The 23338-nt window shown below is 57.8% G+C and overlaps 7 protein-coding genes across 7 annotated transcripts; 3 read left to right on the top strand and 4 right to left on the bottom strand.

The window, feature by feature from the left end:
- Window positions 1-163: 163 nt before the first annotated feature.
- Window positions 164-1396, bottom strand: ACO1O0_000662 (coiled-coil domain-containing protein 55-domain containing protein; the record flags this gene model as incomplete). The annotated part of the gene is made up of 1 exon (XM_083190159.1): window positions 164-1396. The coding sequence occupies one exon, from the start codon at window positions 1394-1396 to the stop codon at window positions 164-166; it is 1233 nt and encodes a 410-aa protein (XP_083054018.1).
- A 526-nt stretch (window positions 1397-1922) lies between these two features.
- On the top strand, window positions 1923-2803 carry ACO1O0_000661 (uncharacterized protein; the record flags this gene model as incomplete). The annotated part of the gene is made up of 2 exons (XM_083190158.1): window positions 1923-2048; window positions 2105-2803. The coding sequence occupies 2 exons, from the start codon at window positions 1923-1925 to the stop codon at window positions 2801-2803; spliced, it is 825 nt and encodes a 274-aa protein (XP_083054017.1).
- A 252-nt stretch (window positions 2804-3055) lies between these two features.
- RSE1 (CPSF A subunit region-domain-containing protein) lies at window positions 3056-7086 on the bottom strand (the record flags this gene model as incomplete). Its single annotated transcript, XM_083190157.1, has 4 exons — window positions 3056-3082; window positions 3142-4429; window positions 4632-6711; window positions 6843-7086. 4 exons carry the CDS (start codon window positions 7084-7086, stop codon window positions 3056-3058), a joined length of 3639 nt encoding a protein of 1212 aa, XP_083054016.1.
- Window positions 7087-7467: 381 nt separating this feature from the next.
- On the top strand, window positions 7468-9078 carry MSS51 (zinc-finger of mitochondrial splicing suppressor 51-domain-containing protein; the record flags this gene model as incomplete). The annotated part of the gene is made up of 3 exons (XM_083190156.1): window positions 7468-8266; window positions 8333-8990; window positions 9051-9078. The coding sequence occupies 3 exons, from the start codon at window positions 7468-7470 to the stop codon at window positions 9076-9078; spliced, it is 1485 nt and encodes a 494-aa protein (XP_083054015.1).
- Window positions 9079-9586: 508 nt separating this feature from the next.
- Window positions 9587-12442, top strand: ACO1O0_000658 (PXA domain-containing protein; the record flags this gene model as incomplete). The annotated part of the gene is made up of 3 exons (XM_083190155.1): window positions 9587-10163; window positions 10233-11025; window positions 11986-12442. 3 exons carry the CDS (start codon window positions 9587-9589, stop codon window positions 12440-12442), a joined length of 1827 nt encoding a protein of 608 aa, XP_083054014.1.
- Window positions 12443-13240: 798 nt separating this feature from the next.
- On the bottom strand, window positions 13241-15038 carry ACO1O0_000657 (uncharacterized protein; the record flags this gene model as incomplete). The annotated part of the gene is made up of 2 exons (XM_083190154.1): window positions 13241-14438; window positions 14503-15038. The coding sequence occupies 2 exons, from the start codon at window positions 15036-15038 to the stop codon at window positions 13241-13243; spliced, it is 1734 nt and encodes a 577-aa protein (XP_083054013.1).
- Window positions 15039-21800: 6762 nt separating this feature from the next.
- RBG1 (GTP-binding protein RBG1) lies at window positions 21801-23134 on the bottom strand (the record flags this gene model as incomplete). Its single annotated transcript, XM_083190153.1, has 5 exons — window positions 21801-22104; window positions 22179-22569; window positions 22671-22953; window positions 23019-23039; window positions 23114-23134. 5 exons carry the CDS (start codon window positions 23132-23134, stop codon window positions 21801-21803), a joined length of 1020 nt encoding a protein of 339 aa, XP_083054012.1.
- Between the last annotated feature and the right edge of the window lie 204 nt (window positions 23135-23338).

The following is a 23338-nucleotide window of genomic DNA, read 5'->3' as shown; positions in this document are numbered from 1 at the left end:
CAAACACTGCCAGAGGCTGGGAAAATGGGGAGCCCGGATTATGGCCCATGTATAGATACATATAGACGCAGAGCTTGGCCCCATGGATTGGATAAAATCAAAGCTGCGAAAGCCCCACCGCAATGGCTGCTTGGGCATTTGTAGTTCAATTGGTATCTCAAATCTAATCTGCTACACTAGCAGCCTTCTTCTTCTCCTCCTCGGCTGCGCGCTTCCGGGCTAGATATCTCTCCCTCGCACTTGAGATCTCGCCCTCTGTCTTGCGGCTCTTAGCCGTACGCTCCGCCTCCTCACGCTGAGCCTCCGCCTCGTCCCTTGAGCGCTTCATAGACTGCTCGAGCTGCTCGGCCAGCATGCGCGACTGCCGCTCCCTCATGGCCTGCTTGTTGCCCACTTGCTGTCCCGTCGTCGGCCGTCGCTCCCTCTCGGCTGGGCGGTTGTCCTGTTTGGGCCCTGTGTCATTGCGCTTCGCGCCGAGGTTCAGACCACCCTTGAGGAGCTGGCGCTTGTCTACAACTTGACCCTCCTCGTTGATGGCAATGTCGGCGCCTTTTTCGTTGAGTTCCTTGGCGCGTTTTGCTTCCCCTTTGTCTGCACCGGCCTCTTTGGTCTCATCCAACTTCTCCTCCTGTTTGGGGCCATCCTTGGCTACGTTCTCAGCAGCCTTGACCACCTCGGAATGCCTCTGCTCGTTCCGATCGAGCAGGTTCTTGTAGAAGCCCGACATTCCGCCCGTCTGGTTCTTCTTGGCCTCGGCCTCCTCCCTCCTCTTCTCCTCCTCCTCTATGCGCTTATTCTCCTCCTGCTGCTTGCGGTACGCCTCGGTGACAAACTTCTCTTTGCCGTCATACTCCTCGCCCTCGGCCTCGCGATCCCGCGCAATCTTCTTCTCCTCGGCGATCAGGGCGTCGCGCTTGCGCACCTCTGCCGCCTCCAGCAGCCCACGCATGTACTTTGGCCGCCGATCCCGGTCCTCGGCGGCGGCGGGCTTCTGGGGCTTGAGCGAGTCGTAGACGGCATCGTACTCGTAGACGCTCGCGTCGAGCTCGGCGGCCGCCTCGGCGTTCTTGCGCGACGACAGGGCGCTCGACAGGTCGCCGAACATGGCGTTGGGCTGGGTTTTTGATTTCAGCTTCGGGGGCTGTGTGGGGGCGCCGGTCTTGGACTTTGGTCCTTTTCGTGACGATGTCGGGGCTGCTGCTGATGATGTACCAAAGTCGTCTAGGTCGCCACCAATTTCCTCCACCTTGGCCGCGCCGGTGGTGGCATCATCGTCGGAGTCGTCATTGCCGCCAAACATGGGTTTGCGCTTCGGAGGCGGCGGCTTGGACGCGCCAGGCTTTGACGCGCCGGGCTTCTTTGTCATGTTGAGCCCGAAGGCCAGAGGCTTGCTCATGATGGGCGATGCCTCCCTGGGACGAACGATGTTCTTGGCAAGGAGATGGGATCTCTTGTGTTTCTCGTTGCCGAGTGGTATCGGAGGGATTCGCAGGGCGAGATGGGTGAGGTGGTTGGTGGTGTATGGGAGAGAGCGGACAGAATTGTTCAGATCTTCACACCTTATGCCAGGACCTTGAATATACCCATACCTAACATGGACCTAGATAGTGATCGCCCTGCCACCATCTACGCTTCCTTAAAGCAGCCTGCTCAAAAGGATAAAATTGGATAGCCAATATTTGATGGTATATTGCTACACCTACTAGCATTCTACCAGAAGTCGTCCAGAAGCAGCTTTCCTGGTGGCGTCATGACACCTATTCCCATGACGTGATTGGCCATGTGCAGCAACCCTGCAGGGTCACCTTCGCAACCTCCCACTATTCGTACCGTGGGAACAACCTCCTCACGATGATACATACTACAAGATACCTAATATAATAGTAGATGGCCTTGACACCGCTCCTCCTCCACCTTTGACCATGGAATCCTGCTGCACCTGTGCCACGATCCTATCCGCCGCCCCGCCATATCCGTCTGCAAAGGCCCTGCCAGAGGACCGCCGCGTTGCCTGTTGCGCCAGGGTCATCTGTGGCGACTGCATTCACGTTGGTCCCCAGGCAACATACCAGCTCTGTGTATATTCACTGACATCCAGAACTAGAGGAACAGCCGCTTCGCCGAGTACTGCCCCTACTGTCAGGTATCCACGGGACCCTCCCCCCTCCCGCAGGGCCTCAGAGACCCTCCATCTTACACGCCGGTCGCCGGACGAAGCTCCAAGACCACCACCACCACCACCACCGAGGTACTAGCATCGGCGACAGCGCCGCCACCGCCTTACACCCCGAGCGCCACTGTAACAACCCAGCCCGATCCCACCGACGAAAAGGCCGCCCTCGCCGCCTCGGCCGCCGCCGGCGACAAGGAAGCCGCCCCAGAGGACACGCTGCACTTCCTCGACCACGAGCACGACACCGTCGCGTCCCTCTCGCTGCGCTACGGCGTCCCTGCCGCGGCCCTGCGCCGCGCCAACAACATCACCAGCGACCACCTGCTGACCGCGCGGCGCACCGTGCTCATCCCGGGGGAGTTCTACGGGGGCGGTGTGAGCCTGTCCCCCCGGCCCGTCGAGGGCGAGGACGAGGAGCGCCGTCGGTCCAGGATCCGCCGCTTCATGACCTCATCCAAGGTCGCCGACTACGACGTCGCCACGCTGTACCTCGAGCAGGCCGGGTACGACCTCGCCGCGGCCGTCGACGCCTACTTTGCCGACGAGGCCTGGGAGAGGGAGCATCCCAGCCGAGGAAAGCAGCCGGCCAAGGGGCACAAGAATCGCGGTCCTTTTTGGCGGGGCTTGTAAGTCGATTTGTCACGTTGGCGTTGTGGGGGGAAGATCCTCTGGTCATTAAGATTCTTACTTTGTAAATTTCTCTTTGTAAAAACGCTGGGAGTATCATCCTTGACTCCGTCCTCCACTTATATGATAAGCCATCCCAGGCCGGCAACATCAGGCCTGCAATTCGACGCCGGCACCCTTGCACACGTCCCTATAGTGTACATTATTCATTGACTAGAACGCCGAGATACATTTCCATAAAACAATCCTTATTCATCAGAATGCAGAGCGTGTTCGGATGTCCTATTTTCTTATTAGCATTTTTGTTGTTGCTGTGGAAAGGGGAGCCGGGCATTGCTTACCGAAATCTTCCTCTCGATCTCGCGGACGGACCGGTCGAGTTCGCCCGCAATCATGAGCTTCTTATCGTTGGGAAGAAGCGTGTACCTCTCACAGAGGTCGCCGTCAATGACACCCTTGACCGGCGCATAGTACCCGCGGTAGATCAGATGGTCCCTCCCTGCTAGGGGCGGGTCCTCGGTCCTCAGGTGCTGCTCGAGGCTCTGGAAGAAGTCTGCATCCTCACGGCTGACGAAGGGAATAAAGACGCCAATGGTGCCCATGACGCCAGTCCAGAGCAAGATGTCCTGGCCTCCAACCACGAGACTTGCCTTGGAGATGCTGGTCAGGATGTCCTGCGTGAAGAAATGGCACATGAGACTAAGGCGATGCGATGTTCCATGTAGATATTCCCTCGCATTGACGAGATGGAGGCCGCTCTGCTCTTCATCCGCCTCCTCGCTGGCCTTTTCAGGACAGCGGACAATGAACATGTTTCCGAACTTGTCACCTCCCGCAACCGACTCGTAGTCCACCATGGTCGAACATGTCGTCCAGCGGGCAACTGTGTCGTCGGCGAAAGGTATGATCTTGTTCGTTGCGGGCTTATACACGGCATAGGTTATCCCTTGCTGAACGTCGCCCACAACGATGCGGTTGCCTTGGGTATTCAGTGTGACAATTTGCTGTGGAGCCACTTCGGCTTGGGCCTTGCGCAGCATCTGCCGCAGTCCGAGGTCATACATCCTCAACGTCTTCCCTATGCCGACGAGGATCTTCCCCTGGAACGGCAAGAGCGCTACTGGCGGTTCCTCGATCTTGGTCTTGTGGATGAATTCCAGTTCCCTGCCGCCTTCCTGGCACCGATAAACGTGCAGGTAGCCCTCCGAGAAACTCCTAGGGTTCACCACCATGTCCTTGCCGGTTCCGACAATGAGGAAGCTCTCGTTGTCCTGACTGGCGAACGGCGCCATAGCGACACTGACTGCTGCTTCGTTGTTCTCCAAATGCAGTGTCTGGAGGACCTCGGGTACCTCGCCAGTGGGGTCAATCACACTGATGCAGGACGCCCAGCGACGGTTCCCCCGGGGATAGCCAAAGTCCTCGGCAGGAAGATCTTTCGCGTCTCCGTTTACCGCGCCAGGGTCTGCCAGGAGCTGTGCGCGTAGATCCGGAGGCAGAACGTTGTTATCGGCTTCTATAGTATAGAAGTAAGGCTGGTCGGGGTGTTTGACCAACTTCTTTGGTGTGTACGTCAACGCAGCAGACGTCTGGATTAGATTATCCCCGAGTCGGTCAATCGCAAAGATCCTTTGAGAGCAATATGTGTTAGCATAATACTCCAAACCACCAGGTATTCAAAACGAAAAATGGGTATTGTGAGCTCTTCAGTAGGAACAATTGGAAAAGATAAAATACTCCTCACAGCCCTTGGGCATAAGTATTAAAGTCGTCATCATAGAGGGAGCAAATGTGAAAGACGTAAGAGAAAAGGCATGGCTTGCACACGTACCTTAGTGATTGGCCCTGGATGCCAACGACACCTTCCTCGCACTGCTCACTGCTGAAGTTCCAACCCCACTCCAAGTCGACGTAGTTCAGAGGCGTCACGACAAAGTTTTTGGTGATGGGATCTGAATATCCGAGCCACGGGCGGGAGCTGAGTCCAAGAACACACGTCCTCCCTTGGACGGTGACCTGGAATAACCTGACTCCCTTGGGACCCAGGAATTTTTGGCGAGTGTCAGTCAACTCGCCAGTGACCTCATCAAGCACAGTTCGCAGGTAGACACCAGAGTGCAGACCAATGTGCAGGTAAAGAGTGGAACCTCCTGATGACGAGTCCTCCATAGCAATGATGGCTAGGGAAGTGGGAGCAGCCGTCAGGGCCTGGACCGACTTGTTCTCTAGCGTTGTCTCGGGGTCGAGACTCAGGATGCGAACGGTGCAGTCATCGCACCCCACGGCGAGGAATGAACTTCGAAGTCTACCCTCGGGAACCTCGCCCAAGCTGAGGCAGGTGACGGTTCCAAACATCTCCTTCTTCTCGTCGTACTCGGCCAATGAGCCATCCGAGTCCATCTCGAAGTAGACGATCTCACCGGAGCTGAGCGCCACCGCCACCTGGTGGGCGTTGGTGGAAGCAGCCACAATGGAGCGGTGTTGAGGGGCGGCCCATTCGTTGATGTGGCCGTTTCGGATGTGCCGAATACCCTTGGGATGGACCTGGATGAGGCCATCTTCGCCCAAGAGCTGTGCTGCCAGAGTGGGTACGCTGGTGAGAAAACCAGAGTCGCTCACTTCCTCAACGGTCTCGCCTATGCTAAGGACCAGAGTTCCGTTGGAGAAGGAGAGCACGATGTAGGCATCATACTGGTCTCCTCGGCTCAACTTTAGTGTCCACACTGCGGACGGTATGCCGGGCAACTCTGAGGCGACAATCTCATTCACCTCAAGGCCATGCTTCAGCATCCTGAAGGTGCTTCGCGCACCGTTTCCGCAGACAGTAAAGATTTGGGGGGCATCCTCGCCGGTGACATTTGCGACTTTGCAGTCGATCAGCGGGTTCATGGCCGGGATGCTGTCCACCAGAGCGAGATTCTCTGCTGGACGTGGGTAGAAGTAGGCAGGCTCATATGATGCCTGGGGGTCGGTGGGATAGTTGTCGCTAGAGAACTCGAGCTCATCGTCGTCGTCGCCCAGCTTCTCAAACTGGTAGAAGGAGTAGTTGCCAAACTGGCTGGCGACATAGAGGAAGCCGCTCTTCAGGATGCACAGGTTCGACGCGACGGGCACCGTGTCAAAGTACTTGACCTTGAGCCTCTGGACTTCTCCAGTGGGGTTGCCCTCCTCGTCCTCGACCATGTCGATTGTGACCTTGAGGAGATCGCCGTCCTCGGTCTGCAAGAGGAAGAAGAATGCGCCAGCGCTGCCCTTCAACTTGTGCATGACGCCAGCGACGATTGTCCGCTTCCTCGAGGGATCTTCCGTGGCTCCCTTTCGACGAGGAATGGGGACACGGAATGCTTCCTGATTCGAGTGCCGGTATGTGATGTTCTCCTCTCCGCAGACGAGAACTCCGCTTGGGCCATCGTTGCCTCCGGGAACCTGGAACAGCAGCGAAGACGTCGGGTCGACCGTGTCTGACCATTTCCGGACGACGTGGTTCAGCCCGAGGTCCAGCTCGTAGTAGACAAGCTGCGTCTCGGCCTCTTGCAGGGCTTGACCTGTGGGGTCCTGGTCCACCTCGGAGTAATCAAGTTCCAGGGCAGCAAACACTGGGTTGGCGTAGCCGACATCCAGGGCGACCATGGAGATGACTAGCACACCAGGTTTGTGAGCCTCAAGAGGCGATGAGATGGTCAATTCGGCCTGCGAATTGCGGTTCAGGACATAAACAAGCTTGTTTTTCTCAATTGACGCGATCAAACACGCGCGTCCCTTGGGATCACAAGCAAGGTACTCGCCCGGGATCACTCTCCGCACACCAGACTTGCCAAAAGTCTCGAGATGCAGGCGGTGGAAGCGGTTCTGCGCGGGGAGATACTCGATAATGGTGATTCGACCAGAGTCGGTAGCCAAGATCAGGTAATCTGGGATGCCGCGTCAGCACAGTGAACTTGAGGACAACAACGGCCGCCATTGACTCTGGCGGACTGGTTCGGCGCTTGTTGAATATCACTAAGTGAATCTTACAGAGAGACTCGGTTTGTGGACGACTTACCCTTGTTGCTGCCAGCGAGGCGGAAGGCCGCGAGGGAACGGATGATGCCAAAGATGTCATGAGACAGAAGGGTGACAACCTTTCCCTGCTGGGGATCCGGCCGCAGGAGAGTCAGGCGAGACCCGGCACCGGAGATGATGAGCTGCTCCTTGGTGCCTGCGAACTGGCCCAGAACCGCTTGGACGACGTTGGTTGGCGGCTGGATCGTCAGCGAGTAGAGGAACATGTTCGAGGTGGTCGCCATGGTCACAGCTGGGCGCAGTGGAGCCTGCGCGGCTTCAGGACTCGGGTGGTCGTGTCCGAGCGGGCTGCACTGGCTACAATGGCGCAATGAAGATGTTGATGGAGGTGGGAGAAAATGGGCAGAGGAGGCAGCTCAGAGCTGCAAAGAGGTCAAAACTTTGGTGGTCGGAGAAATGGGTGAATATTTTTGCGGCGCATCCAATTTTGGTCCAATTTGGAGGTGGCCCGAGCTCCTTGGGGCCTGGGCTGGAAGTGACTTGACTGCCTGCAGGCTAAAATACGGATGCAAATCGTACGAAGTGCCTCTGTCAGCTCACGCAACCACTCTCGGTGGACGACGAAGCCGCATTCCCACGCCGTTTGGTGACCGACTTCGCTCAAAATGGAGCCATCACTGCGGCGGGCTGCCTCGAGCCTCTGCGGGCGCTGTTCTGCGTCGCTGCGGAGGCAATTGGTGGCTCGAAATGTGCCGCGATCTTGGATCCCGCCCACGACGACGCACCACGTACGGGCCATCCACAGCACCACGCCAAAGCGGGTGAGCTTCACCTCGAGCGCCAATCCCGCAGCCGAAGCCGCCGTCTCCGCCAAGGACTCCGAGTCCCCGTTGAGGCTAACTGAGGACAACCTCTTCCACCCCTTCTCGGAGTCGCCCGTCCCCGAGTTCCGCCGCCGCGCAGCCTTCATGAAGCAGCACGCCTACTGCCCGCACCCCGACCACCAGCATACCAAAGTCCCCACGGTTGCGCCGAAAGCCGAGGGCGAGGTCGCCGCCGGGGGCGCCGCTGCCCCGGCCCATGTCGACTTTGAGTGCCCCGACTGCGGCCTGCCGGTCTACTGCAGCAAGGAGCACTGGATGGACGACTACGAGAACCACCTCAAGGTCTGCGACACCCTGAGGCAGATCAACGAGGACGACCACGATCTCCGGTCCGGCCGCGTCTTCCACGAGGCCAACCTCCCCGAGAACCAGATGGAGGAGGCCATGATCAACATGACCAACTGGGACACCCTCATGTACACGCGCGGCTTCGACGCCGTCAACTCGGACCGCTCCATGAGGCAGATCACACGGCTCCTGACGTACCCGATTACTGTCGGCAGTATCCTGCATGAGCTGAGCCCCTACAGCATCAAGGAGGGCGAGCGCATGACGGTGGAGGGTCTGAAGAGCTTCAGCGGTAGGTTTCCCCCGAACATGTGAAACCAGCCTGTGCTTGCCGAGACTGACTAGATCCAAAAAAAAGCCCTGAGGTATAACCTACACCCACCCCGGTCCGGCCGTGGAGCCGGTGTCAACCAGCTGCGCCCGGAGCCCCCGCCGGTGAGGATCTTCGTGCTCGGTGCGCGGGCCGAGTCCTCGCTGCCCCGGTCCGTGTGGATCCAGCTGGCGTACCTCTTCCCCGAGTCCAAGTTCCACCTCGTCCTCATCGGGCCGGAGAGCATGGCCAACCGAGACGACGAGTTCCCGCTGCCCGAGCGCACCCCCTCGAACCCCTTCGGCGCCGTGGTGGAGGACCGCGTGTCCCACCGGATGAAGATTAGCACGATTGTGGATTACTACACCACGATCCACAAGACGGGCCACTTTGCGCCGTACGACCCGTACTTTGACTGCTTCGTGCTGTTCCACCCCGGCCTGGGCCACCCGGCCAGCAGCCACGAGTGGGAGGAGACGTTGCCGCAGCTGCTGGAGACCAAGGTGCCCATCATCAGCACCGGGTACACGCAGTTTGACCTGGAGCGGGATGTGGAGTGGGTCAAGCAGAAGTCGGGAGGCGAGTTCGACGTGCTGCTTGAGCCCGGGGAGAACATCTTCCGCAGCCTCCGGTGGGATCTGAACGACATGGATCCCCAGGACGTCAGCTGCGGCAACTGGGGCGTCTGGGCGTTCCGAGGAAAGAGGTACAGTCTGACAAGCCTGCGTGTCCCACGAGTACCTAGATTGCTAACCCCCCGACTTAGATATGAGACGACGATGAGTGGCTCCTAATCTATCCACACAGGCGAATGTAGCCGGGAGTAAAGGGGACTGTAGCTTATCTTGTAACATTTGTGTACCATCTAGCCGCTCGCGGCCGTATGTACTATGTATAGAGCAACTCCATCCGATATCCTTACCATGTACTACATGTATAGATTACCCTGTCGGCAATGATCGAAATTATCAAATGCAGAACAAGGAGGCCCTGGCCGTTGATCTACTGCCATGTACGATCGTGTATTAATATCCAGGGGCAGGCTCGTCGATGCGTTAATGCATGTGTGAGTAGGAGCTGCAGAGCTGCAGAGATGCAGAGCTGCAGTGGCTCCATCGTTTATGATGCAGTGCCCGTGCGCTCCTGCAGCCCACAGTGGTACAACACAGACAGCAACGTCAACAACGCAGCTAACCAAACCCAACTTCAACCTCAACCCTCGACGCCATCGAGACCCCCATAACCATATCCATTGAGAACTGCAGCCATGGTCCCTAGCAGCCCACGCACAACGAGCCGTCTATGACCGCCGCGACGTCCAACGCGGCCGCTGGCCCAGGCGTGCCCAGCAGCAGCAACACCACCACCACATCGACCCCGTCCTCGACCCCTGCTCCCACTGCTGCCACTCCCACCAGGCGCCCCAAGCTCGCGACCTCAACCTCTGCCACCGACTCCGACTCGGCCCCGAACCCGAACGCTGCCCGCCGCAGCGGCGGTGGTGGCCGCCACCAGACGGCTCCGGATCCGCTGTCCGACCGCGCCACGTCGCTGCTGATCCGCCGAACCCTCTGCCCCCAGCAGCTGGGCGACAAGACACGCGACGCCGCCCACGCCCCCGTCGCCATCGAGGGCCTGCTGCCGCCCCTGACGAGCCGCAACGACGTCGACCTGCAGCTGTACGCCCTGCTGGCCATCATCCTGCGCGAGTTCGTCCAGAGCTGGTACGCCAAGGTCACCACCGACGACGACTTTGTCGCCGAGATTGTCCACGTCGTCGCCCACTGCACCCGCGCCCTAGAGCAGAGATGCCGCAAGGTCGACTTTGAGAGCCTGGTCCTGGACGAGATTCCCGATCTGGTGGAGAAGCACATCACAGGTAGTACACGGACACTGGCCTCGATAGTGAGAGAGAGAGAGAACTTGCTTGCTGACAACAACCCCACAGCCTATCGAGCCGCGCAGCACCCCGTTGCGACCGGACCTGTACAAGTCGACCCAAGACAGGTCTATCACGCGTCCTATCCCCTCCCGCCGCTGTCCCCCGTGCCCCGCCCCGACGACGAGGATGCCATCGCGGAGCAGCAGCGCAACGAGGCCGCCTACCGGCAACTCCTCGTCCAGGCCGTCCTCGCGGTGCTGCTGCCCACCGAGGACCTCGAGAACCCGTGCCTGACATCGCTGGTCGGCCAGATCTTGTCCGAGATGATCATTGGCGGCGCCCTGGCCAACAAGGCAGCCCAGCCGTGGCTGCTGTGGGAGGGAATCTGCATCCTGTCCAGGATAGTCCAGGAGAAGAAGTCCAAGGCGGCGGAAAGGGTCGCGGGTGGCTCGCAGGATGGGCATGTGGACAGCAAGCCAGCTCGCAGGTGGTCCGTCCACGGCTTCTTCCTCTCCATCATCCACCTGTGCATCTTCCTCATCACATCCATTCGTCTCCTCGCCGGCGCGGTGGCTGCATCTTCGTCGCTGCCTTGCCGGACTCGGCTGTCTGTGTCTGACGCCGATGGTATCGAACCGACCAAATACGAGGGAGAGAAATACCCCGAAAGTACGCAAGCCACCACTCAGCAGGCACCCGTGACGGTTCCCATCCTCGGCTACAAGATCTGGTCATGCGCTGGAAACCTGCTCGAGCTGCCCTCGAGGATGCCATGGCTCCACGGCATCTTGTCACTGGTCCAGCACGGAGCTATCAACGGACCCGGGCGTCTTGGAGGGCTCAACAGCACTGTCGACAGGTAAGAATCGGACCTTTTTTTTTTTTTTTTTTTTTTTTTTTAATTTTGTCGAGTCCTTGCCCTCCTTCATTTTCACATGAGAGCCATCATACACACCATCTCGCATGGCTTCCGGGTCACTGGACCTCGCCATGCTCCAGTGAGCATCGAGAACCGGGTATCTACAACGGGCTTGTCAACCGGCTCGCCTGCGCCCCGTCCCTTCCAGCGGCCCTTGCCTAGCCTTTCATCCCCCCCCCCTCCCCTTCAACAGCCCCCCTGGGTGTTTGCCTAACACAAATCCTCTGTCTTGAGCGATATGTCGGGCCCTCGAGGTCGATTCGCCAGGTCTCGCTGCCGTTGGACCAATGGCGTGGCCCAGTGCTGGGCCTGGGCTTTGATTGCTCAACGAGGGGGCCCCATGTTGGCTCACTTGTCCACCAGCGCGTCACATAATCTCATTTACGCGCCGACCTCGACCAGGGTCTGACCAGCTCAACGCCCATCATCCACCTCGTCACTTTTGACGGGATTCACCAAGACCTTGCCTAGTCTTAGCCTTCCGTACCGCGCCACCCGGCGGAGACGCTTGCTGGGATGCTTCGGAAAAGCTAGTACTAGCCTCGACAGACTACGGAGAGTGATGCTACTACAAGGTACCACCTCGACCTGTCCATCGAACACAGGCAAAGTCGCCGAGGGGGCTTCACCCGCACTAGCCGCGGAGGCGCTTACGCCGACCTCGAGTGAGGATCAACCCCAGCTCCAACCAGGGTTCCATACGGGCCCCCAACGCCTCCACGCCACGGCTTGACGCGGCCATGCAAAGGGCCAGCCAGAACCAGCACCATCACCAACAACTAGCTTCCTCGGGCCTCACCTCACGTCCATCCCATATCCCTCCCTGTCTCTCTTTCTGCTTCCCTGATCCATCCATCACGGAAACTCGTCCATCGATGCTAACCAACACTCCGTGACCAGGTTCCTGTCCCACCACATCCGGTCCCTCTTCTCCCCATCCCACATACCACCCCTCCTTCGGTCTATCCGAGGGGTCCTCTTCCCCAACAATGCCCCAGGCAAGCCCACCTTGGTCCCGCCCTCGACGGACGCCGAGCTCCTTGCCCTCCGCCGGCGGGCCGCTAGCGCGCTTTGGGATGTCCTGCCCAAGACGGTCTGCAGGATGTATCTGGGTGGCCGCCTGACGTTGGGTCGCAGCCCCGTTTCCCTCGCGGGCGATGGGGGTGCTGCGCGTGACGACGAGGACCTCAAGGAGGAGGACATGGTGGCCGAAGTGGAGGGGCTCCTGATGGTGTTCTCGGACGAGTACTGCAACAAGCACCTGCTCTATGGCATCCTAGAGCTCATCCTCGTGAGGCTGATGCCGGAGCTCAGTGAGAAGGGTGTCGAGGAACTGTGGGATGAGCGACTGGGCTAAAACCAAATGATGATGCTGATGACGGAGTGATTGGTTAGCCATAGATACCCCCTCTGGTTTTTTCTCTCTTCTTCTTAATGACATGATGATTCTTGACGACACAGCCATGGCCGTTGGAAAAATTGGGCGTCGATAAATATATTGCTTCCTCCGAGTGATGTACCAATGTCCCGCATCAGGATCGCTCCCCGGTCAATATCAGAGCTAGAAAACCAAACATGTGCAATCGAGTACCTAGAACAAGCGAGCAAGAAATGCGGCAAGGGGGAATAAGAAGAAAAAAACGAACAACAAAGAAGGGGGGAAACAAAAAGAGAAAAAAAAACAAACAGCAACAACAGATAACAGGTCGCCCAGTGAGCTGCGAAGCTCAACCATCCATCTTTGCTCCCATATGGCCCTTTCCTAACCACCCATAAATTTCACGCCATTGGATATCCCTCCAAAAGATATGGGTATGTAAATACTATTTCCGTCCCGGGTTGATACGGGCATATTTTCCTCATGCTCCCTCCCACTCTTTGCCCCCCTTTTTTTTTGCCCGAGAGGGTACTGCTTCTTCGAATCGCGCGAGCGTCAGATTCTGATCTGTAGATATGATGATGATGATGGTGATGATGGTATATGTGTAAGTAAATGCCTCCTCGTCCCGATCGTCGACCATGTCAAGACGATGGGGGGGGAAAAAAAGGAAATTCAAAAGGCAAGAAAAAAACAAACGCCGCGAAACCGGATACTCCTTGATGAGAAGAAGGGAAAGAAATGAAAGGGTGCGGATGCAGCCACCAGAAGTAAATCTCAGTTGGTCTCCATGGCCACCACCCCATTCGAGGCGGACATCTCGTTGTCTCCCTCCGGGATCCTCGACAGGCCGCCAATGGACGGGCGCTGGGACTGGTGGCCCTGATGGACCTGCAACTTCTTGGTCAGGTGCACGAGGGTCGTGTACTCGCTCTGGTCGAATTGCCCGTTGGAGCTCATGCTTTGTATGTAGTTGAGAAGCGTGTTGGCCGCCCGGCGGGCGTCCTCCTGTGATGGGGACACGGGGGACGAGTCGATGGACCCGGAGTTGACAGTGCTTCCCGTCACGGGGGTTGTGCTGGAGCGCCCTGTCATGCTCGAGTTGCTGCTGCTCCGGTGAAGCACGGGGGAGGACGCCATGGACGTGTCGATGGGTGCGATCCCGGGCTTGAGCTCCTGGACTGGTGACGCCAGGGCCGACGACGATGCTGTCCCGGTGGGGGGATGACGGGGAGTCATTGGCTCATTCGACGATGTCTGGTGGATGCCTTCGAGCTTCAGGGATGGGAAGGTGTTGCTGCGTTTCTCGCGGTGGTGCTCAAAAGGAAAGACCCCTGTATTCGGATCCGGCGAGAACGTGAAGGTCCCCGTGGGGCTCAAGGCGCCCCCGGAGAAGGAAGAGTTGCCCGTATCGTTTGTCAAGGACGTGGTCGAGTGCGATGCCGTCTGGCTGTAGGAAAAGTCGAGCCCCAGACCTTCGGGGTGCATCTCCTCGTCGCTGCGGGTCTCGGAGAGGGGCGACATCTGGGTCGTGGGCGAGACCGGAGAGATGATGACGCTCGAGGATCTCTCCTTCTTGGGCCTCGACCGCGAAATAGCACCCGTCGACTTCTCCTTCTTGAGCTTCGGCCGCGCCGACATGCGCGCACTGTCGGGTATGTTCGTCTCGGACGCCCTCCTCGTCAGCTTGCCGGATCCGAGGCCGTGCTTCTGCTTGAACTTCTGGAGCCAGGGGCCGGTCAGGCTGCTAAGAAGACTGTCTTGGTTTTCGCTGGCACGGGCAAAGAGCTTTGCCTGCTCCATAATGTCGTCGTCCTTGACGTCGAAACCGCTGCTCTGCTGTCTTTTGATGTAGTTGCTCAGGGTGCGGTCGAAATCGGGGTGCTTTCCCTTGATCCTCTTGGCGGATGAGACATCCGGCTCCTGATCTCGCTTTAGGTACTGGTCCTTGTGCCGCAGAACCTTGGAAACGGTACTATAGCACCAAGAGTCAGTCAGGATGGAACCGTGGCGCGGCCTATTCCTCCAACGCAACCTACCTCCGCTCGACGCCGAACTTGGCGCCAATATCCGCCTGTCTCTTTCCGGGGTTGTCTTCGGAGTACTGGCACATGGCTCGCTTCTGCTCCGTGCTCAGCGCCTTCCTCGCCTTCTCCGGCGCTGCGGGCGGCCTCGGGGCTTCGGTGGGCTGGACGAGCTGGGTGCTGGACACGGGCGTCATGGACAGCGGCGGGGCCGAGTAGCTCCCCGACGGCGTCGGGTTGGTCAGCTGGCTGGGCCAGGTGGTATTCAGCATGGGCAGCTGGTGATGGCCCATGGTGGGCGGTGCTGGCGCCGGGCGGATCATCTGGTGGGCTTGCGGTTGGGGTGGCGGGGGAGGCATCGCGTTCAGCGACTCCGACGGTAGGCCGTGGGGCATGTAGCCGCTCCAGTGTGCGTATTCGTTCATGGGGCTGTTGCCGTAGGGGCTCTGGCTGTATGGGCTCATGCTGGCCCAGGCATCATTGTATCCATTCGTCTGTGCCATGGAGCTGCCGGGCGATATAGTACCCGATCCATTGATTGTGCTATCCATCCTTGGAAGTTGTGTGGCCAGCTGGAACCGGCGGGGAGGCGAACGAGGGCAAGGACAAGGTGATTGGGACTGCAGATGCCGCCAAATGAGGTGGGTGAGGAGGGTGCCGACTTGGTCCCGGCAGAAGTAATGGGACGGCCCTCACGAATAGCGGATGATGATGAGGAAATGCATGGTCCTATACCAGCGTCTTGGGGACAGAGAAGGGGGGGGGGGAGGTCGCGGTGCTGAGGCTCCGCTACCAGTTGTCTGTAAAAGACGGGAGACCAAAGGGCACGCGGTGCTTGACGCTATCTGACGCCTCGTGGGCTCGTGGAGGAAGTCCACGCGTTGAGGAGGGCGAGAGTGAGACACAACGGGGACGAAGGCCTCGTCCGTGGGCGGGAATTCAGCCGCTCCTAGATCTAGTCTGGGGGAGGCGTCTGTGGCTCAACTCGTTCCCTGGCGGGAGCTTGGTCGGATCGAAGAGAGAGAGAGAGAGAGAGACGGACACCAGGCTGGTGGTCGCTGAAGAAGATGCCCAGGCGGTGACGAGATACGGGCAGTACAGGCTTCGACCTGAGAGCTCCAGAGGCCGTTGGTAAGCTCAGGGGAGCTTCGGGAAGCTTGGGGGGAGGGAGAGCTTGGGGGAGCTTGGGGGAGCTTGGGAGAAGGGGGGAAAGCGAGCGGAAAGCCACGCGCTAGCAGGTCTGCAGGTCTGCGAGTCGGCACTTGGTGATGATCTGCCGCTGACAAGAGACGGCTTGACACAGAGGCCACAGTGTCGTAGCAATGTGCAATACTCGATACATATACCTCGCTGTGCGCAAAGCCGGACGGGACGGTGGGCTGTCGACCACGGATGGAGACTGGAGTACGGATGCCGGAGCAATACATACTATTAGCAATCGAGGTACTAGTACTGCCATGTATGTATTATGTAGTATGATGTTTGCTCCCCGGCCCGGGCTCTGCAGCTCTGCACCTCTCTCTGCAGCTCTGGCCTCTGCAGCCTGCACTCTGCAGGCGCAGCATCCACTACCGGCAAGGGGACCTTCGCAAGACCACCAGGAGCTGCCAGGACAGGACCAGGGGCCAGCGCCTAATGGAGGGTGGTATTGAATCTAGGATGGGGATGCCCGGGATGCGGATGGTGTGGCCAAGATGGGACGCCCCCGTCGTGTTGTTGGGGGTGTACTCTCGTATGCCAGCCCTGGAAGGATATTATCCATACTACGATGTACTTTGTCCGATACATGTTATTTCGTACGTGTGTACGGAGCACGGAGCACGGAGCACGGGTACTCCTTCTCGTAGGAGCAGGTAATAATACAATGTAGGAGTACTACTACTCCGAGTATGTTACGAGTACGAATATCGTCGGCAAACGGTCGTAACGCCGCCGTTGAGCTGCGTCCGCTCTCTCGTTTCTTCTGCCTTCCCCCCCCCCCCCCCCCGGGGGAAGCACAGCCTACGAGCAGAGGATCGACGCCGGCAGTGCGCGTGTTCATCTCATCTCCAATCCTGTGTGGCCTGTCTGTCCGTCCAAAGCTGTAGTACTACTAGTACTACTCGTATGTATTTAGTACTATGTAATACCAAGTACTTGTTGCGGATGCTCCGTATTACACAGTACCTGCCTACTATAGTGGTACTCTCGTACTACTTGGCCGTAAGGATAATAATTAGCGTTGGTATTCGTCCCAGGAATCCGACAGGCATCAGACGAACAGAGCCTTGTCGAAGCTCCTGCGGAGAAGAAGCTTCCTGGGCGCTCATCTCATCCACACAAACCCCGGTATGATCTCTGGGATCCGCCCGCGACCCGCCCCATGACTCCATCCAGAGGCATATGAGGTCACGAGGCCGTCAGGAGAATGCCGAATCAGATCCAAAGTCCTCGATGAGGCATTTCATTGATGATGCTGCCGTCTCGGAATCTCTTCTTGGTCAGTGGACCGCGACGACTGGAGAGGAGCCTGGGCCCTAGGCTCCTGGAGACGGCAATGACCGGGAGCAACGGGGGGCCCACAGCAGGCCAAGACCCCCAGAGCCAGAGGGGGGGAGGGGGCGTGCCGACTTGGAGTCCAGGGTGTGCAATGGCCCCCAGTCTTGCCAGTACGAGTACTACTGAGCGTGCTCCAGCCTCCACTCTCTCCCACTCTCCAGCCCTCCTCCACTGCCTCCAGCCCTCCAGTGGTGGTGGGTGGGTGAGTGGGTGGCAGAGACAACTCTGGCAAATGCCACGAAAATGGGCCAGCGAAGCCACATCCGATTATCCTTGGGCCAGCCTGCGCCAGCCAGTCGAAGGCTGAGGCTGGCGACCAGCTGGGGGCTGGTGGACATGGCGTGTCGCATGTCGCACCCGTAGTGCCAGTGCCATACTACTACGTACTAACTTAGGTATTACTACGAAGGAAACTCGTAGGCGTGGTATCCGTATTATTGCATCTGTATCTGCCATTGAAGGAGAATGTCTTGACTCTCGAGTGTCCCCGGAGTCGCAGCCACCGCCTCCCCCACGGGAAAGAGAGACCTCTGCCCAGAAGCACGCTGCAACAGCGTGCCGCCTTTCGCTCCTCGTGGCTCCGTGGCGCGTGGGTCGTCGCCAAGTTTATCAACCCAATCCACCATCTGTCGGCCGTGGACCGTCGGGCACTGAAAGCCCGCAGCCCCCGGCCACGATCGACCGACGGACGAGGTTCAAAGACGGGAGGCCCAGCCGGCACAGCAGGGGTCCTCATTCCCAATCTGCCCAAGGGCCCCTGTATGCACAATCAGGTCCCGGCGCTGCCAGGGGTCCCAATGGTGCTTCACCAAGCTTATGAATCTCTTCTCTCGACTGCCCGCCCCTGTCATGTATGCACGAGTACTACTCGTACTCTCAGGCCCTCAGCCGGTCAGCCCCAACTCCGTGTACACACTACTCGTATTAGTAGGTCCTAAGGAGTCAGGATGAACTGACAGTTGACAGCCGGGACAAACGCATTAATAGTATGAGCAGATCAATGCATGGGCGTTGGCCGTTGGGCCGTAACCCCCTTGGTCGATGGTTCTGCAAGATGCTCTCGGAATCCATCCGGCCGCCTTGCTTGCTCGCCCCGGCCCATGTAGTAGTATGTGAGTATTAGTACTGCAGTCGAATTCAGGAACCTTTTTGACAGATGTGCGCGGCGGATTGGCGATAGCCATTGGCCTCGTAATCAAATAACACTCCGGAGCTGTGTGGCGATACGTACAAAGTACGCGTAGTACCAAGCGCTCTCAGTAGTCTCTACTCGTACATAGCAATTAGTGTTATTCGCAGTTGCAGGAGACACCCCGCCTCACTCAAACAGCAATTGACAAGGCTGCAACAGCGTGGATGCCAGACAAATGCCACGAATGCCACAAACGCCAGGCCATCTGCGAGGCCGCAGCCGGTCTGCGCAACGGCAGCCTCATATTCTTCGCAGGTTCTCAGCTCTTGCGTCCCGACCTTAGTTCATGCTCTTATAAGTCGTATTGCATGTTCGAGACAGCCGTTTGGTGTTGGTAAGCTGCATCCCCCCCATCTTGCGCCTCCCCCCACTAATAAGATAGTGCGGCTGTGGTCCTGTGGGCCATCGGACGGATACTATGAACGCAAGAGACCTCATTCCCGATGCGTTCTTCGTAGCTTCGTACGAGTATTACTCCGTACCATGCAAAGCGCTGCAAAGCATCTGACAGAGAGACGATGACGCTGTCCGCGGAGGATTGCCGGAATGTTAAGCAACTCCATCCTCCATCTCGAACATATTGGCACATCGGCCCCCCACTAAGACACCAGCACGTTACACCACCTGCCTTGCCTGCCTCCCAAGAGTTGCCGCAATTTCCGACATCTTGCCATTGACGGACGCGAAGGAACCCTATCCCCGGGCCCCCGGGCCATAAAACCCATTGGGCAGCAACAGGACAAGCCGAATGAATAAATGAGGATCAAAAGCAAAACCCGTCATTGTATCCGGACGAAGGTAATATGGTTATCTGTATGGAGTACGGATATAGTACAGAAAAATTGTGAGAGAAGGGTGGTGTGGACCTGGTTTGGGCAGATGAATGCTACTCCACTAACCGGTTGTCTTTCCAGTTGGTCAGCTCTATCAAGATCCCTGGCGCCCTCTCGGACCGTATTGTGGAGGGTGCACCATGGACAACGGCCGGCCAGCCTGACCTTGACCGTCTCGATTGTGGGCTGTGTGGGCTGCGACTTGCGAGTTGTGAAGTTGTGAACTTGACCCTTGGGGGCGGCCTCGCGGGTGCTGCTCCAGCTCCACACCAGCAACGACGTTGACGAGAAGCTCTCCCAAAAGGGATATCGCCCACTCTTCGCAAGAACTCTGTTGGACGCAGGTGCCCGGATCATCTCTTGACACCGGCCACAGCATCGTTCATGGGGCCTGTTCGCAAGACCTGAATGCATGTCCCGTCCTCCGCGCAGATTGCCCACTGTCCGACTGTCCGCGTACATATTTATATGTACGCAGTAATACGTACGAAGTATTACTCCGTACTCGTACAGATGAATGGGGGTGGGTTCCTGGGGAACGGCCGACGTGCCACCAATAAACTTGCCAGACCTCCCAAACCAGTTTGGATGAGACGCTGCCACTGGCCGCTGGCGACGCCCTCGCTGACCGGTGTGTTACACAACAGAGCCAACATCCAGCGTGTTGAGACATCGCCAACCCAGACGGGTTGGCTGACCAGTCGACAAATACCATTTCAGTCATTTCGACGCCGCCATCATGCTCGAATGCATTTCCCCGGTCTCGTGTATCGATGCAGGTCCCTTGGGAGCTGGGTCCACCCATTCCTTCCCCTCGATCCCCGAGACCTCCGACTCCGTTCTCCTTGGCCAAAGTCGTGAACACCATCATGTCTTCTCAACTCAGCTCATTTTGTTTTTCCATCCTCCATCTCCCCATACTGATACATAGTACTCATTGATGCTGCAGCCACGCTGCGGAGCGGGCACCAAACATTGGTCTCCGCTTCTACAATGGAGGTCGGTCTGCGGCCCCATGTCCTGTCATGCAAGACCAGATGTCGCTCCCGCGGTCCGCCTCACTATCCGTGAACACACTGGACCCAATATCAATTCACCCCCGACTGCCAACGGTGAGCACTGAGCAAACTTAGCCCGTCGTGTAATACAGATACAGACAGGGCTATGATCAAGGAGAAGAAGATCGGAAATCCCCAATCATCGCGGAGGATTCCCCTTGAGCGACAGAGAGCATTGGGGTAAATCGAAGGGCCTCGGCCAGGGCAGCAAGGAACTACCACCAACTGGTGCGCACCACACATCGCCGCTAGCGTCCCTCGCGACCCACCATCCGTGATCTCAACTCCGGCGTTTGGCAGCAAGCAGACCGTTGTGAAGGGCTCAGAGAAGCCAGCGCGGGCAGAGGAGACAAGAAGGATGAGAGAAGAATGGGGGAACCTGACAACTGACCACTGCTCTGTAAGAGCCACCACACCACAACCCACCAGCCCACAAGCATTGGGCGGCGGTGCCCCGTGGTGGCCCTAATAAGCGCCAGATGCAAGCCAAGCACCACCTCCATCCCAGATGGATGCCCCTCACCGATGACACTCTCTGTTGCCCTCCCCCTCCAACAACTGGGGGAGATGCACAGAGCTGCAACCCGCGATTCTGCTGGGAAGCTGCGGCCGCAGATCGAGAGGCCCTCGGCTATGCAGGTAGAACAGAGCAACGGTGCCCAGTCATCTTCAACTTTCGCCCTAGTTACTATTAGTACATACTATGTAGCTCTTCGTTGGTCGTACAGTCGACAGCTTCAATAGCCCTGACTTTCGAGTTTCGCGGATTGCGTGCGGGAAAAAAAAAATAACTCTGCTGGTCGACAGATCGCAAGTTGTATTCGACTTCGCTGGTTGTCTTGTGTCTTGTGTGTGCAGCAGGGGTTAAACCGGCCTTGCTCTGGTCCACCAATTCCTCACCCTCCCCTGGCCCTTGTCATCAGCTGCTCGCCATCCAGTGCCGCTAAACCCTCATCTGTCGAATCCATGAGTGAGGGCTGCGAGGGTATTACATGGACTCCGACGAGCTTAGACTCCTTAGAGAACACTCCCCAGTTTGAGCCCCCAATAACGACTTGATTGTTTCCACCGAATTAGGACTGCCTTTGTCAGCCCTGTCTGTTGAGTGAACCTCCATCCCCCGAGCAGATCAGTGCAGCCCATCCCGCTGGGGCCCAACGCAACCCGACATCAAGACTACTACGGAGGAGAGCATCCGTAATATTCGTACATTCTAGACTAGGACGTTGCTCGGCTGGACAATCTTGCCAGCCCGTCCACAAAGCGAAAACCACCCGACATCTATTACCCGGAATCTTTTCGCCCGCGACGGGCGCGAATGCTTGGCCATGTCCAGGCTCATCGTTTGACAATGGTCACTATTAGAGGTTAGCGCAATGCTTTCTTTTCCCGTCGCGAAATGGGGCAAACGGGATCGAGAGCTGCAGGCCGGCAAGCGGGAGAGGGTATGGACAACGGCCAACCGGCAGCGATCAACGCTCCTTTGAATGGTCATCAAGCCCGTGTCGATCCCTGTGTCCGCCATCCCATGCCGCGTTGCCGCCAGAGAGTCACTCACCAACATCCTCGTCACATAACTCATGGGCCAGCCCAACTCTTTGTGGCTGGTGCTTGACAGACTTTCCATACACAATGGCTGTCTTGAATTGCTCCACAATACTCCGATGAATGGCGTTGCACTAGATAAAAGAGTCAGTCGGGCCATTCCTTCTTGCCCAGCAAAACCAAGCCAGAGCCGTCGGAACTTACAAAGTCTTCAACCGTGCTTCTCGATGCCCTGAGGACAACGGGCGCGGAGTAGTCAGGCTGCTTGCCCTTGGGTTTCGTGTACACTCGCTTGAGGCTCAGTTTTTCCCACATCGCCTCCATCAGCTCGTCGATGTTCCAGCCATGCTCAGAGCTAATGGGAACCGCATGAGGGATGCGGTAGAGCAGATCCAACTCCTCGATGCTGATGGAGTCAATCTTGTTTAGGCAGTACACCACGGGGATATAGCTGCAAGGGGGAAACGGAAGTCAGTTCACCATTCCAAAATCTCAATATTAAAATCCACACGGCATCCCACTCACCTTCGGCTTTTGGCTTCCAGAACGTCGATTAAGTCGTCGACCGTGGCATCACACCTGATGGTAATGTCCGCGGAGTTGATACGGTACTCACTCATGACAGCTTTGATCTCGTCATTATCGATATGCGTCAGAGGCACAGTGCTGGTGATGTTCAGTCCACCCTTGTCCTTCTTCTTGAATGAAATGTTGGGAGGCTCCTTGTTGATCCGGATACCGAATCCTTCGAGCTCAGCCTCAATGACTCGCTTGTCCGTCAGCGGTTTGTTCACGTCCAGCACGATGAAGATCAAGTGGCACGTCTTGGCAACGGCAATAACCTGACGGCCTCGACCTCGGCCGTCCTTGGCACCTTCGATAATTCCAGGCAAGTCGATGATCTGTAAGGGGGCGCCTGTTTCGCTGCGCATCAGCCATTATCCACACACACACACACACACACACAACTTCCAGACTCCAGCCAGGGGAGTCAGTAATCTCGGCAAGGCAACCAACCATTGTAGACGACCTGTCCGGGGACAGAGGTCAGGGTGGTAAATTCGTAGGCGGCGGCCTCCGAGTGCTGGCCAGTCAGCCTGCTCATCAGCGTGCTCTTGCCGACGGACGGGAACCCAATGAAGCCAATACTGGCCACACCGGTCCTCGCCACGTCGAAGCCTGCTCCTCCACCACCGCCTCCGCCCGATGGCGTAAGCAATTCCCTCTTCAGCTTGGCCAACTTGGCCTTGAGTTGACCCAGATGGTACGACGTCGCCTTGTTCTTCTGGGTTCGAGCCATCTATATCGGATGTCAGGACTCTGCGCACGGCGCATTGCGTATGCCTCGCAGGCGGGATCACGTACTTCAGACTCGATTTCCTTGATCTATTCCAGAACATCCACCGTTAGTGCCGACAATTCCAGTCAAATCTCGGGGCGTCACATTGTGACCAACTCACCTTATCCACTGTGGTCGACATGATGGGCGGCTGCGGGCGGCTAAAGCCGTTGTCGGTGGGGATCTCTTTCTGCAAGTCAAGCGCGGAAGCGGTTCACTATGCCGTCGTTGTGGGACGGTTTGTTGGTGATGGGCGGTTGGGGGCAATCCGATGTTTGGTCGAGGTCTCGTAGTGGTTGTGGTTGCCAACTTGTGGTCGTAGTTTTGGTGGTGGGGTAAATTTTTG

The sequence above is a fragment of the Amphichorda felina genome (genome assembly GCF_050947745.1).
Source record: "Amphichorda felina strain 45539 chromosome Unknown scaffold_1, whole genome shotgun sequence".
Lineage (NCBI taxonomy): Eukaryota > Fungi > Ascomycota > Sordariomycetes > Hypocreales > Bionectriaceae > Amphichorda > Amphichorda felina.
The sequence above is the reverse complement of the archived record's forward strand: the minus strand, read 5'-3'. Positions and strand labels throughout refer to the sequence as shown.